This window comes from Cyprinus carpio, chromosome B20 (assembly GCF_018340385.1).
Source record: "Cyprinus carpio isolate SPL01 chromosome B20, ASM1834038v1, whole genome shotgun sequence".
In the NCBI taxonomy this organism is placed as follows: domain Eukaryota; kingdom Metazoa; phylum Chordata; class Actinopteri; order Cypriniformes; family Cyprinidae; genus Cyprinus; species Cyprinus carpio.
Genome location: NC_056616.1, coordinates 965,117 through 980,950, shown reverse-complemented (window position 1 = coordinate 980,950; position 15,834 = coordinate 965,117). Strand labels below are relative to the sequence as shown.

General features: G+C 37.6%; 1 protein-coding gene across 1 annotated transcript; it reads right to left on the bottom strand.

The window, feature by feature from the left end:
- Positions 1 to 1,457: 1,457 nt before the first annotated feature.
- si:dkey-119m7.4 (uncharacterized protein LOC560629 homolog) lies at positions 1,458 to 14,588 on the bottom strand. Its single transcript, XM_042746995.1, has 10 exons — positions 13,968 to 14,588; positions 12,823 to 12,926; positions 9,859 to 10,013; positions 8,875 to 9,043; positions 8,620 to 8,746; positions 7,000 to 7,106; positions 6,090 to 6,301; positions 4,393 to 4,501; positions 3,134 to 3,346; positions 1,458 to 1,947 (listed from the first exon to the last, which is right to left on the bottom strand). The coding sequence occupies exons 1-10, from the start codon at positions 14,310 to 14,312 to the stop codon at positions 1,875 to 1,877; spliced, it is 1,614 nt and encodes a 537-aa protein (XP_042602929.1). The 5' UTR covers positions 14,313 to 14,588; the 3' UTR covers positions 1,458 to 1,874.
- Positions 14,589 to 15,834: the final 1,246 nt, after the last annotated feature.

Sequence of the window (15,834 nt, the reverse complement as noted above, 5' to 3'; positions counted from 1 at the left end):
TGGTGGGACCTGTCTGAAACTATTTTTGGAATTCTGTTTAACTCTACATCTTTAATATGAGAAAGTGAATGTTGAAACTGCCCCGCAAATCGTTTTACCATTCAGAGATGGTATGTAAAATAAAATAAAATAAAATAAAATAACAAACAAAGGGCAGCAGTTTATTTTCTGTTTCTGTTCTCTCATTTCTTTTAAGGACTGTGAGCTTTGGTAATTGTAAAATGCTTTAAAAAGTTTTGGAAACAGTAGCTAGTAAAGTATTTATAGCCAAATAAACAGGCTCTATTGAGCTTGGCCTTTATGCAAAGAAGGTCAATTTCTGAACCAGTTACTCAAGTCATAAATACCAGGTGACCAGTTTCACTGATGCCATTATAGTTAGCGTCTATCAGCAGTAACTGAACACAAGCAGCTAAATTCTTACTGAACACTGAAATGTTTGGACATTATTATGGGCGACTTTTTTTTAATTTTTTTTTAAGTGAAGAGTAGTAATAATTCCAGCAGGTATTATTGTTTCTTCCACCCAGTGAAAACTGGAAAACTATTGATGTGACAGAAAAAAGTTTTGTTGATGAGTTTGTGAGGAGTATTTTGGTGCATTCCTGTAGCCTGAACGGGCTTTTAGAGAAAGAATGCAAGAAATGTATCATGAAATCAGTCCACAGTATGTGTGTGTGTGTGTGTGTGTGTGTGTTTGCAGCACTACTAGTTCTCACACTTACAAAACAAATCAAAATGAGTGAGTCATATAAAACAAACAAATATAATAATAATAAAAATAGATGGTGCAGAATCGCACATATCCAAAAGTTCCCAAACCTGGCAAGCAGAATAAAACACAGCTGGAGATTAACTGGTGTCTCAGAATGCAAGACTTCAAATGTATCCATTTATCCAAAAAAAAAAAAAAAAAAACTCAACCCAACAACAATAAAACCAACTTAAAAATGCACTCATATCAATGTATATTATTGTACAATTGTGATAAAACTGCTTCCAATCCAAGATCAGTAATGTATATCTCGTGCCTTCATGCTAGCACTGCATTTCGCTGCATTCCATTACACACTCTCAGAAAAAAAAGGCACAGATCTCTGTCACTGGGGCAGTACCCTTTCAAAAGGTACTGATATGTACAGTTTAAGTACTAATGTGTACTTGTAAAGTAATGATATGTACCTTTAAGGCACTATTACCCTAGTAAAAAATAGATATACCTTAAATGTATTTGAAATACTTGTTTTTCATGCTAAGCATACTACAAATACATTTACATGTTTATGTAATTAATAAAAATCCCATGCAATTGTACTTTTAGTATACTAAACTGGTATTCTTGAAGTCTGCTAATTTTGTGCTTAATGCACTTTAATTATGCAGAAGTAGTGCTGAAGTCCAGCTAAAGCTATATTTGCTTGTGCTAAAGTGGAACTATTGCAAGTATACTTCGGGAACACTTTAAATATCTTGCATTTATAAAACTGATATTATTCAAAGATCATATAAAATCCTCATCAATAGTGACATTAAAAAACATTTTAAGCTTATCATTAAGTAGTACTCCAAATAAAGTTGAATTATCATCTTTATATCAGTACATCTTGAGCGATATGTCAGTAAATATGTATATAGATTGGAACTATACTTAGTATGAAATAAATGTATGACTTTTTTACTAGGGTATGTACCATTAAGGGGTAAATAAGGTACAAAGATGTACTCTTTAGCTTTTGTTTTAGCATTATACATTTTTTTTCTAAGAGTGCATTTAACGTTCAAGTACTCCTGGAGAGAATGGTTGGAAATGACACATTGAAAAGTCTCTCATTCTGAAATGGTTCTTTGGAGACAGTCTACTGTAGGCTCAGAGTTCACAGGAAGCCGTCGGGGTTCTGTTTGGGACACTCTTCATACAAAGCGTGTTGTGACTTCTCAGCCGTAGTGCTGTAAGGCAAACGAGGGCAAAGATCAACCACATTTCATGTGTATCAGGTTTAACTGTGATCTGCTCTGAATAAAATATGTTCATAATTGCATATTTAACCGCTTTCTTGGCAGTTAAAGAGCTTAGTTGTTTTGATTTGTGGTTTATGTGCTATCCAGCCTTCCTTATTTAAAAAAGGAAAGGGGGAAAAACTCCAAACCCAGGCAGAGAAAACAATTTTTAACATGTCTCTTGTGAGGGTGCTGGCAAAATTTTAGCATCCCTACTGTAAGTGTCCAAATAAAGCTCGCAAAACAGCAAGAAATTAACCTCCCAATACCTGTTCAAATCTTAATAAAACTGCAGGAATTCACATTCATGAAATCTCCAAGGGTAAATAAATACAAGGCCCAAACTGAATATGTTGATGTTTTCAGCATTTCTGTGTGGATTTGGGGGGAGAATGTGCAGGATGTATTAGGGAGGAAACCAGTAGTTATCAGCAGTGGCTAAGTTTCCATCCTAGTTATTTATTTATTTATTTGAAAAAGGTATAGCACATCAAAATGTTTACCAATACAGCTGAGAGAAATGTGTTGAACATCTTTTTTGTTTTAATTTTAGTATTTCTATTTCTATTTCGATACTATAAATGTCAGAAAAACACATTTTGCCAAAAAAGAGATTTAATGCATAATAAACGTGGTGTCACGTGTAACTATAGCGGAAGGGCACAAAAAAAAATCTAAATTCTTCATATTTATGACTATCAATATTTTTTATTGCATATTACAGTTGCATGAGCTAAGTAATTTCAGGGCAGCATTTCTCAAACTGTGACTGATTTGACAGCATGTCATGGGTTTAAATGAAAGAGTTTTTGTTATGAGAGACAATAAAAACAACTTTGTGCACCACTTCTTTCCTGGAAAAAACAAAACAAAAAAAAAAACATTAAACAAAGGTAATACATGCATGTATGGTACATGCTTTTCCTGGAAAACCCACCCTACTGGATTTTTGAGGACGTTACTGCTTTCCAAGAAAGAGAAGATGGCAGACTGAGCAACTTCAACATGCCGTCAGTCAGAGACCATAATGAAATACTAATACTGTAGTTAGTTAATAGTGAGAATTGGTCGCCAAATTAAAGTGTGACCAGATTAATGTTTTTGGCCAAGTGCTCGTGGGTCTGCAGTGTCTCACCTTACACCGGCGCACTCCACATCCTCTATAGTGTCTGGCAGGGGCTTATGGGCCGTCTCAGGCAGAAACATAGTGAGGGCGGCACCTATGAGCGGGCACAGGCCGAATACCACCATGGGGGCGTGACGGCTGATGTTTCTCAGGAGGTAGATGATGGGTGCAATCACTCCGCCTGCCCGTGCGCACATCGAACCCATACCTATGCCGTTTTGTCTGAGAAAAAGAAAGATATGTTTCTATATCTCACATCTCAACTGAACACTGGGAAGTGTGTGTTGAATATGGAGAAGTGTAATGTAACACTGTGTCCTAACCAGGCCTGATGCAACACAATTAAAGTAGAAGTCATTTGCCTGTCCACAATGAATATTCTGTGCAACAGAGTAAACTAAATGCCAATCACAACATATTATACAGTTATTTGTAACTTGATTGTGGTATGGGATGAGCACTACCAAGTGAACCACTCAGTCATTGTCATGGGGTTTTAGGGTTAGAACGTATTTCTTTTGATATTTGGCCATAAATGACAAAATTGTTAGCAAGAGTGGTCCATTCAGAGCTATGGAAAGCTTCATTGTCATAATATCTGATTGAAATGGCTGTCACATTTGCATCAAAATAATAATCTGCACTGAATGAAACCTCGAATTGCGGTCATAAACTGCTTAATTCCCTGAATTTTGTGTTGTTGAGTGGTTAGTGTGCCATGCCAATGACCAAAAAAAAAAAAAAAAAAAAAATTCCTACAATGGATGAGTTATTCACTCTAGTAACATGAATATAAATAAGTTTCTCATACAAGCTGTGTGAATTTCTCAGTCAAGATAAATGCCAATTATACTGTTTAATATTGAAAAGAATGATAGTTCCATCTAATTTAACTGGACTATCTCACCTAATTGTTTGTGTTATTGTGTTAAAGTATCACATTGTTAGCTAAACTCTATTGGAATAAATTGGATGTGTTAGTCCAACCAATCTCTTGTGTGTTTCTCTGTAGCAGCACTGTTTGTTTTATTATGAGGCACATGAGTTGCTGCTTAGATAGAGTGTTCTCTAACACAGATTAAACCAGCCTGTTGAGTCTGGGAGAGTTTAATGATCTTAGATGATTTAAGCTTGTTTGGCAGGTCTTCCAACCAAGCTGGTGACCCGCCTAAGGAAATATTTCATCCAAAAATAAAAATGAAGAAAGAAAGTCATACAGCTTTGAGTATAAAGTTATGCCACTTTATAGCACTCTTGACCTTGCGTACCTGATGACTGTTGGGAAGACCTCTGCTGAGTAAATGTACACAATGGACAGCGAGGCAGTGATGCCAAACTTGCCCACCATGGCAAGTACAGTGCGAATAATAGACAGATCTGTGAAGACAGCAATTATGAATGAATGAGGTTTGTTATGACAAAAGTCTTTCTGTTTTTTTTTTCCAGTTGCCTCGAGGGAGGGTGGCACACACAAATCTTCATTCTGAATCCTCATTCGAATCATGACATCACTTTTAATTAGTGAGTTATATAAACAGTTTGCATAAGTCAAGGTTTTTACATGTGGCTCAGAATTCTCCAGCAGGTTGCTCTCCCATCAGCAGTAGTAAACAATGGCATGAACACTGTGGAGCTATGACATCATTACATCAAATGGAGCTTGTGGTCTGTTTATTAGGGGCCAAGCACCGAAGGTTAGATGGCATATATTGTATCTGTTAGAATTCTTCTTCTTCTTCTTCTTAAGCCATTGCGTCTATGGCAGCCCAAAGAACCGCTTGCAGGAAAGTTATGAAATTTGGCACACTGATAGAGGACAGTCTCAACATTAACCAAAGAAAATTTGGAGTCTCTAACTTAAACTCTCTAGCGCCACCACTTATCCAAAGTTTCACTCATGTTTATGCTAATAACTTTTGAACCTTAAGGCACAGAAGGAATGTTTCCTCTGAATCCTTGGCTCATGCAGAGTCAAATGAACTCCAAAATGTAAAAATCGCAAGATTTTGTTTTTTCACTATTTTTAATAGTTTGAAAACCTACTTTTTCAAACTCGTACTAGACGGTTTGTCAGATTTTGTCTAAAAATCAGATGGTTTGTCTGATTTTCGTCAAATTTGACATCTTCAAACCAAGCCTGCAAAAAGTTATTATTATTTTCGTGTTGATAAATGAAACGGTTTTCGTTTAGCGCATCAATGAATTTGCTGGAAAGATGCCAAACTGCATCTGAGGCTGTATCTCTGCAAAGCTTTGACATATTTACACCAAACTTTGTATGTGCCATATATTTGGTCAAGAGTAGTAAACTATTCATTAACCACTAATTATGAAATCTCCAAAAATGATAATCATTTTTAATTGCATTAGCCTATTATAATGAAACTGGTCATTGTTGCAGTTGGTCTGTTGCTCCATGCCATGCTTAGCTCCTCATTTTGCCTTTGGAGTGCTTGGCCCCATAATTGCAGCTATATTTGGATTTTATTATTATTATTATGTATCAAGCAAAACACACGGTACACTCACACTAACTGTTACATCACATGCCAGCATCTTTGGGGTTTCATTAGGCTTTCTTTTTGCTTAAAAAGTTGGGAAGATAGAGTATCTTAAAGTGCCTAGTAAAACATGTTAATGGTCTTCTTTCATGCTACTTTTCCACCGAAGCTGGTGCCCAATCTGTAATTGTTTCTGCTACAGAAAAGGCAGTTCTTGGCTCTTTTGGTCTTCGAAAACTAGCTGATCTCAAACTAGGAAACACTAACGTCAAAGGTATAATGACTGTAACTAAAGTTTTCAGAAGAATAACAACTTAGTCTGGTAAGATTGATGCAAAACAAAATTAACTGGCACAAAATTAGATCAATTATAATCAGCAGCACAAATTCAGTGAAAAGGCGGATGTTAAAAGTACACATGATTTTAGATCTTTAGTTAAGTAAAGGTTTGATTTTTCACCTACCATCTGGAATGAATATGGTAAGAAGGCATGCCAGGCCGCCTATTGCCAAGAATGCTAACTGGGATATCCTGCGTGAGCGGTTTAGGGTGAAGAGAGTAATGGTTCGTGCTGGCATCTCCACCAAGCCAAAGATCATCTGCGTCAGGTAGATATTCATACCAAAGTCTGAAATATTCAGAGACAGCCCATAGTACACCAGGACATTCACAAACCTGTAACAAACAAAATCAAATGTCACTTTTGTGAACTTTAGAGCTCTATAACTTCAAAAAATGTATATGGGAATGGCCCAAGCTCAGAACTATAGCAGAAGTTTTTGTTTTGGTTATTATGAAACATAAAAGATAAACATGCAAAACTTAAGGGAAATGAGAGCCAGAACAGGAAATGCTGGAAAGTGTAACTGAAATGGATTATAATCAAAAGCCCACCCTCGAAAAGCACAGAAATTTCTTCAACAGCTTTTGTGAACAGAAATTACTATAGTGTTTTGATATGATGGTTGCTCTAGAGTACTTTGTAATTTATTCATTTAGAAGTAGTCAGGAAACTGGACCTTTTACTTCTGAAGGAAAAAAAGAAAGTGTTCTTCAGACTGAAAGCTTCAGAGTCATCCATCCCTTCATAAAGTTCATAAATCACAAATTCATAACATAATTTGCAGGTCCAGTGAAGATGTTATTGATAGCTCTTTTATTGATGGCTGTTTCACTAAATTACTGAAAACACACATCATACTTTTCTCATTAATTTAACTGCAAATTCATCAATATTTTCTTCTTGTTTTTTTTCATTTTTAGACTGAAAATTCTAAACATGAAGTTTGAATATAGGTTCATAATGTCCAATTTTTGAATCATTCATTTGAATTCAAGTTGGGTTTTTGCAGTTAACTTTGTGTTTTTTTTACCACAAGTAGAAGAGAATTAGGGACTGTTTCCTCATTCTGGGAGTTCGGACCAAATCAACAACAGTGTACTTCCTCAGGTCTTGCAGTTTCTCTGAGTTTTTAGGGCTCTGTGAAACAAGAAAAACACATTTCAAGTATTCTCAGACTTGGTAACTCTGTAGTACAAGTTGGAGACTGAGACTAATTTGAATATTTCTTTCTGAAGAGAGCTGTTACATCACGGATAATATGTAAATACAACTGCATATAACTACTGGAAAATGTAGTTGTTTTACAACATGTAAAACTGCAAAACTTGCAACATTTTGGGTTTTGCAACAAATTTTTCATTTGGGTGTTGTCAAGCTAAACTATAGCTGGTGATCAAAAGTGTCAAAATTTGAAACCAGCTAGCAAAACACAGTGAACAACTTCATTTGTAAGTTCATCAAGACCAAAAATGTAAATTCTTCAATTATTTAGTCACTCTCATGTTGCTCCAAACCTGTATAACATTTTCTATGGGACACAGAACAAGTACTCCGTGTACTCATTCATCTTCCATTCATTTACAACGAAAGTGGACTTCCACAAAACACAAAAAGGACACAAAAGCATTATTATAGTTTCATAAATGTAGTCCTAGTTCACTGTATTCCCACTCATCATTCTTTATCTGTGGTAGATTTGGCCTTCATCATCTCTATCCTAACTTCCAGACTTCTCCAGTCATACGTTATTATTTATCAGCAAGCTAGCATTCAGATCTGCCTTCATCCAACCAACAACTTTTTCAATAATCAGATGTATATCACAATATGGAAGAAAAGATATGTTGCTACATCATGGCTGTACATTTTGGATGTGTTCCTTATTAGACGCAAGCAGCTCGAGTCATGGAGTACAGTACCCTACTAATGAGATAATTTAGCTCTGTTACATTTACATTTATGCATTTAGCAGACGCTTTTATCCAAAGCAACTTACAGTGCATTTAGGTTATACAATTTTTTACCAGTATGTGTGTTCCCTGGGAATTAAATGCATGACCTTTTGTGCTGCTAACGCAATGCTCTACCACTGAGCCACAGGAACAAGTGTTAAATACTCTCCGGAGCAGGAACAGGAGCTCTGTTAAATAAGGGAGATCCAAAATGCACACTACTGGGGAGGTTCTAAGAATTATTTGAAAGTCTTGGGTATATAAAATGCTTTTGTGTTGTTTTGGAAGCTCAGGTTTCCATTCATTGCATTGCATGGATAAAAAGTGATCAGTGCATTATTATTATTTTTTTTTTTTGTCCTCCAATACAAGAAAGGTTTGTTTATGATTGTTGATGAAGGCAAATTTTTAACTATTTTAAAATATATATATTGAGCTGGATTTCACAGATAATCCAACCCCATGTGTTTTTTGCCCATGGGCAGTGCCTAAAGCCCAGGAGGAGTGAAGTGGAACAGATGCTATAATTCTTCTTTGAAAAGATATTTTATACAAATTTTGGTTTGTTCAATTTACATGTTAGTAAAATGGTCTCTTCCAATCAGGGCAATTATTTGCCAGAATAAGCTGCAATAAGGACCAGATTTTTTTGCTTATAGTGGAAAGTCTAACTACGTGAGACTAAGAGTATGCCATACCTGACAGAGCTCAATGTCATCGTCTACCAAAGGTTTGCCATTAATAAGTGCTGCCTTACGAATCAGATCCAGTGCCTCTTCATGCTTGTTATTGGCCATTAACCAACGGGCAGACTTAGGAAGCACCCTGAAAATTCACAAAAATAAACATACCTAAATAACAAGAATACATGTAGGAACATACCTAAGTACCTGGTCCTTTTCGGACACTTAAGTCACAAGGCACATTGTGGCCTTTTTGTGTTTGCAGCTCACCAGATGTAGAACAGGAAGAGGAAGCCTGGGGCAGATATGGCTAACTGCAGCTTACGCCAGTCTCGGATGAGGTAGGCTACCCCTGCAAGCAGAATGTAGCCAAAACCAAAGAAGTAGTCTGTGATGACACCTGCCAACATGCGCTTTTTTGGGCCCGTCCACTCAGTGCCTGCAGAATGAAAAGACAAACTGCACACATTGGACAATATGCTACACTCACAGTAATCCAGAAAATCCCAGCGTAATTAGACATTGTATTAGGCCTAGTCTCAGACTTAATGTTATCGCAGACTCTGCTGGCTTAACCACAGTAAAATTCGAAAGAATATATATTCTTATTATTAAAGGGGTCATATGATGCGATTTTAATTTTTTTTCCTTTCTCTTTGGAGTGTTACAAGCTCTTGGTGATCAAAGAAGATTTGTAAAGTTGCAAAGACTAAAGTCTCAAATCCAAAGAGATATTCTTTATAAAAGTTAAGACTCGTCCACGCCCCCCGAAACGGCTCGTTCTAACATGCCCCACATGTCTACGTCACGATGTGGGAACATTTGCATAATGCCGTCCAGATGTTCAAGCAAAGAAAGAAGGCGTACCTTTTATTCTCGTTGTAGTATTGTTGTTGCCGTCGCCGGCATGTCGTATAGACACCGCACACCTTGCTTTTCAGAGTGATGAGCCTTGTAAAAATCGACGCATTTCAGAAAGGCGGGGCATAGAGGAGAAACAATAATGTACAGTAGGTGGAAAATAATGTTTTTTTTTTACCTTAAACCGCATAAACATGTTTCATTACACCAAATACACAAAATAATGTTCTTTTAAGCAGCATCATATTGACCCCTTTAAGAAAATTCTCTTGCTGCTAAAATAAAAATGCTCAGTACAATTTCTTTCTGACAGGCCATTTTCTCTAGTTCCAGAGATCTTGACAGAGCAAAATAAGGTAAAATATTGGAGCCTTTAATGGATCTTTTACTTACCCAACACAAATGCATTCATGATTACTGCGGAAATCGTCATGCCCACCACGAAGCGAAGCAGGACATATATGTAGAAATTTGGGGCGAAAGCGACCCCCACTCCAAAGATGGCCTGTACTGCTAAACCAATCAATATGATCATTCTGCGGCCATACCTGAAACAGCATAAAACTGTACGTCATTTCATAGATACACTACTATGTGACTAAGCTCAGTTAGTAATATGTTTCCTAGAAAATAGGTGTGCATGGGTATACCCTTGTGAAAAAGAATTATTGATTGTGATCTTTTACTTCAGATCATATTATCTCTCTCTCTTTCTCTCTCTCTCTCTCTCTCTCTCTCTATATATATATATATATATATATACAGTATGTGACCCTGGACCACAAAACCAGTCATAAATCGCACAGGTATATTTGTAGCAACAGCCAACAATACTTTGTATGGGTCAAAATTATTATTTTTTCATTTATGTCAAAAATCATTAGGATATTAAGTAAAGATCATGTTCCATTAAGATATTTTGTAATTATCCTACCATAAATATATAAAAACTTATTTTTTAACTAGTAATATGCCTTGTTAGGAACTTCATTTGGACAATTTTAAAGGCAATTTTCTCAATATTTAGATTTTTTTGCAGCCTCAGATTCCAGATATCCTTATAAACCATACATCAATGGAAAGCTTATTTATTCAGCTTTCAGATTATGTATACATCTCAATTTTAGAAAATTGATCCTTATGACTGGTTTTGTGGTCCATAGTCACATATAATATTGAACTTTATCATTACAAATGTGTGATTACAAATATATTTCACCACATGATATACGTGTTTCAGTGAACATTATGTTAAATTATATTTTAGTTTATCATGAAAGCTTGTCAGCACATGCAACGGTACACTTTATTCCAGAGACAATATAATTTTGTATGTGAAAACATTACATTCAGTTCACACTTTGGTAATGTTTTTATTATTTCCATTAAAAGTACTCTTTTTAAAAATATGCTAAAGTGTACTTCTTTTTCAAAAGGGTTATACTGGACTGGTCTGTTCTAAAATGGTTGCTGACAATGTAGCAGAAAAGTTTTGAGTTTGATTCCTAGGTAATGTATGGACTGATCAAAAGAATACCTCCTGCAGTGTCGCTTTGAGTAAAATAGCCTGCCACATGTAAAAATGTAAACAGTAACATCTTAATTCTTATCATCTTCAAATGCCATGCATCCAACCCTAATATTTGAGAGGATTTTCAAGGCAGACTGGATGTTTTTAATGTGTGCATGCACAAAAGTGCCTTGCGCTACAGTCTATAACAAGGAGTACTTATACAATTTTGACATGAAATCATATGATCCAGGCTACATTAAAATATGTGGTTACTTGCATTGTGGATAAACATGCACTCTTAAAATGCTGGGTTAAATACAACCCATCACTGGGTAAAATATGGACAAACTCAGCGATTGGGTTGTTTTCAACCAACAGTTGGGTCAGTACAACCCAATCGCTGGGTTTGTCTATATTTTACCCAGTTCTGGGTTGTATTTAACCCAGCATTTTTTAGAGTGTGATTTGTGCCAACCAGAATATTGTTTGTGTGGTGAATTGTTGGCTGCCAAGAGCATGAAACCATCAAAGTTCAATTTTAAACAACAAACTATTTTAGTTCTGTATTGAATCCAATGTATAATCTGGGTTGTGAAGAAAAGCCTGTTTAGAACCACATACAGTGGATGGTGCACAGTCTCATGTAAACATCTGTAGTCTTTCCAATATTTTAGAGCATTCCATCCCACATTCTCCCTTCAGTTCATTCAGCAGTTAATGTTTTCACACCACAGTGCTGCTATTGTCTGTTCAGCTCTGAAATGTGAACATGTGCTGCTTATTAGATCCGCTCTCTAAAACCACTACATTTCCAATACTGCAGAATCCATCTGATTTGGCTCTAGCACAAGACATTACTAGTCAAATCACCACTTCTCTCTATAAATATCAGTAAATAAAACCAGAAATAGAAGTCTGCATACAGGACAGAAGCCTTCCCAGCCATCTCAGAAGTGTGACAGAGCACAAACTGTGTTTCTCACAGACAGAGTCACATTTGTCAGCTTATTGAAAGGGTGTGTTCAGAGTTTTTCTGAGACCTGTTTATGTAAAATATCCAAAACCTCCTGGTGCTTAAGCTCTTGTCCAGGCATGCGCAGTTCATAAATCATCTTGTGTCAATCAGAATGGTTAAGCTAACCTTGAATTTCGAGCCTGTCCTCCAACAAAAAACGACCATATAGGTCGTTTGTGCAAGCACCTTATTACGACCTATATTTACGTTTTAAAGTTTAGCGGCCTCTAGCGGGCATAAAAATAATGACAGTATTGCGTTGCGTCTGTTGTCATGAAATGACGTATAACGTCATTACCAATCAAAACGCACGCTTATTTAAATGCAATGTGTGGACTTTTTACATCGATCTCACAGTAATTCGTACATATTTTACTAGGTGGCTTATTCGTTCGAATGACCACACCTAACCCCACCCCCTAAACCTAACTCTCACAGAAATCATGCTAAATTATGATTTACTGAGCATATACATTTTACGTGCACGTCCGTTCTCTGGGATTGAACCCATGATAGCATGATTGCATATCAAGGTATAACGCAATAATCTACCAACTGAGCTACACGAAACGCAAATCACAGTGCCAATAAAAGAGTACAAAACATTAATATGAAAACGACCTTTTGCCAATAGGGGGGCAATTGTAGTATACGCTCTGATGGGTCGTATTTCAGGGATTTGGACAAACGACCTATACGAGCGTATTAGTTGGAGGACAGGTTTTGAATTTCAGATCCTGTTTCTTTTCCCCCCAACTGGAATGGAAAGTTTGGGATGTGTGAGAGAGATTTTTTGCATTGAAAATTACCTTGAGATTCTTCTACTTACTTATCAGAGAGGGCGCCAAACAGAACAGCTCCAACCAGCAGCCCAAACATATAGATAGAAGAACCAATGTTGTTCAAAGTGGCATTTTCACACACAAGGTCCCACTGTAAAATAAGGTCACAAGGTCAAAACAAAATAAATCAGTGTTATAATAATCAGGTGGTTTGTGGAACATTATGGCTAGTTGTTGTCAGTCCAAGGTGGTTTATCAGTCCTAACCAGCTTGGTCAAGATGGCCTGCTTTCTTCAAAATCAGTTCTCCAGTTGGTATAATTGCCCACTGATCATCCATCTAGACTTACTACTTTCAAGCTTATTACCATATATAAATCAGTTATTAAACTGGATTTAGTTGAAATTTTCAACAGGGACTGGAGTAGCCCACTGTCAGAAAAAAAGTGCAAAAACTGTACCTTTAGAAGTACAACAGTGTGTAACTGTTGCAGTATCTTTAAAGGGACAACCTTGTAACTTATCTACCCCTAAAAGATTCATATTAGTACATTAGCATTGTATATACTCTTAAGGTACTAGTATTTAGTGGTAAATAAAGATGGCCCATGAAAGTACTGCAATAGTGACAACCTGTTTTTCTGAATTAATTCCAGTATCATATTTTGGAATTAACTCTCATCTGTCTTCACCACAAAAATACCTTTGGTAGGATTTTAGAAGAAGTTTGTTTTAGAAACTCTGTCCTCGAGGTCTATGCGCATGGACTAGAGAAAGATCCCCCCCCCCACTATACACACAAACAACGCAGCTGTAAAGCAGAGAGTCATATCAGATAGTCATCCCCCGTAGTGAGGTTGGGCAAAGATTTTGTAAATCAAAGCAGGTTCTGCCAGGATGCCCTACTGTGAGCAACCCATCTCTCTGTGGTCACATGTCGCAAGAGAAATGCAGTTCCATTGGTCCGTCTTGTGAGCTACACCACTTTAATGAAGCCGTCTGAGATGCCTTCACCATGGGAGGCCAGAAATTCTCAATGCAGTCAGCACCCAAAACATCTAAACCACAATACATGACCGGCTCCGATAGCACCAGAAAGAGAGATGTGTTAAGAAAGAGCAATGCTGTGCATGTTACATCACAAAACTGCCATATCCTGTTATACAACCATGATGTTTGAGATTAGCACTCACCTCTGTGACAACAGTGCTGAGAAAGACTTCCTTACTGAATTCCCATCCTCCCATGCAGCCGTTTGAGGTGGACGAGTGCTCAGTAATTGGAAGACTGTGATTAAGCTGGGACAGAAGGCCATCCTGAACGGATGTGCAGGACTCCCCAGAAGCAATGCTGAAGTTGAAGCCCAGCCTGGGGCCACCACCCTCGGATCTGCACAGGTGAGGGGGCACGGCCCCAGTGAAGACAGACACCAACATGTGGAAGGCCAAGAAGATCTGTGGCAGGCAGATCCACACATAAAGCGTCTTCTGGAAGCGTCCAAACCCTCCAATCCGGTCCAGGACTTCGTCAAAATTCATCCTGCCTTTCCTTGAATGTCACTTCATGAAAACTTACACAGCACCTATTGAAGTGATGATGACTGGGCCCACGAGTCTTAGGACACAGCAGAAGTTGGTGTGTTAGTGCACATGTAAGTAATGCTCTAGATGATGTCAGGTCGGTATTATGATATTATCAATGCTATGAAATGGGTATGGCTAGGAGGGACAGGCGCGTGTGAATTGCTGGTGTTGGTCTCCTCACACCTGTAGCAGAGAGAGGGAGGAAGGGAGGGAGAAGGAGAGACGGAGAGCGCTGCAGCGGAGTTCTGACTGTTTGGGTTGTTTGAGGGAAATATAAGGAGGGGAGGGCTGGGAGTGACCCAGATATCTGAAATGAGCCAGTGAGCACCAGGGGGAGGGACAACTGAATGAAGGGGTGGGGATTATCTGTGACAGGAGGGAAGAATTACTTTCACACTCTCTCTCCATCAGCATTACAAACTCAAAGGCACCGTTTCGTTCCTCTTCTCACCAGCCTCCCCCCTGCGCTTGTTTCTTCCTCTTTATTTTCATTTCATTCACAAACTTTATGTCTGTGAGAGCAGAGGAAGTGTAAGAGAAAGTAAAGGAAGTTTGATTTTCACATCGTCATCTCTCTCCAACATAACTAGTTTCTTTTACACACAAGAATTAGGGGTCACACTTTAGTTTGGGGACCATTTCTCACTATTAGCTAACTATTAACTATGACTTTTAGCTCAATGAACTCATCATTTGCTGCTTATGAATACATTAGTTAGTAATGCAGTTGTTAAGTTTAGGTATGGGGAAGGGATAAGGGATCTAAAATATAGTCATGCAGAGTAAAACATTAATATAGTGTTTTAGAAGTACTAAAAACAGCCCACATGCTAGTAATATGCATGCTAATAAGCAACTAGTTAATAGTGAGAACTGGTCACTAAACTAAAGTAAAGCTCCTAAACTATGAAATAGCAACAAACTTTTCAGTAACACTTTATTTTGATGGTGGCTTTTGAGCATTCTGTTGACAATAAGTAACTTTGCACCTACATGTCAACTAACTCATTTGAGTATTATGGCACTTTTCCACTGTGTGGTACGACTCGGCTCAGCACAGCATCGCTTTAGAGTGGGCGGGATTATTAACATGTTGTTATAGTTGCGCCGCCTCTACTGCAGCAACTCCTGAAAAACTTTTTCAGGAGTTTTCCTGAAACTCCTCTACTACCGTAACCAAAATGTGACGTGTAAACTCCGCTGATCACTGGAACCTCAACCGAGGTGGCACTGAAAATATTACCAGGTACTAGTGGAAAACCCCCCAAAAGTGAACCGTACCGAACCATACCGTGCCATACCATGCAGTGGAAAAGCACCGTTAGTAGACTGTCTACTTAATATCTGCTAACTCTTTATTGTGATGGTTTCCCAAAAGTGTTTTCCCAGCTTTATTGTGAGGTGTTTCAGGCTAACTTTGCACTTAAGTGTATATAAGATCAGTCTAACGAAAGCCAAATAATTTTATATTAATTGA

What these genes read in the sequence shown, in the direction of transcription:
- si:dkey-119m7.4 (XM_042746995.1), bottom strand. Translation starts at nt 14,312, where the DNA reads ATGAATTTTGACGAAGTCCTGGACCGGATTGGAGGGTTTGGACGCTTC. An exon ending in CTAATTCTCTTCTACTTGTG is followed by an intron (nt 6,302 to 6,999) that starts GTAAAAAAAACA and finishes TGTTTGTTACAG; the next exon opens with GTTTGTGAATGTCCTGGTGT. An exon ending in GTCTTCCCAACAGTCATCAG is followed by an intron (nt 3,347 to 4,392) that starts GTACGCAAGGTC and finishes TCTTTTTCTCAG; the next exon opens with ACAAAACGGCATAGGTATGG.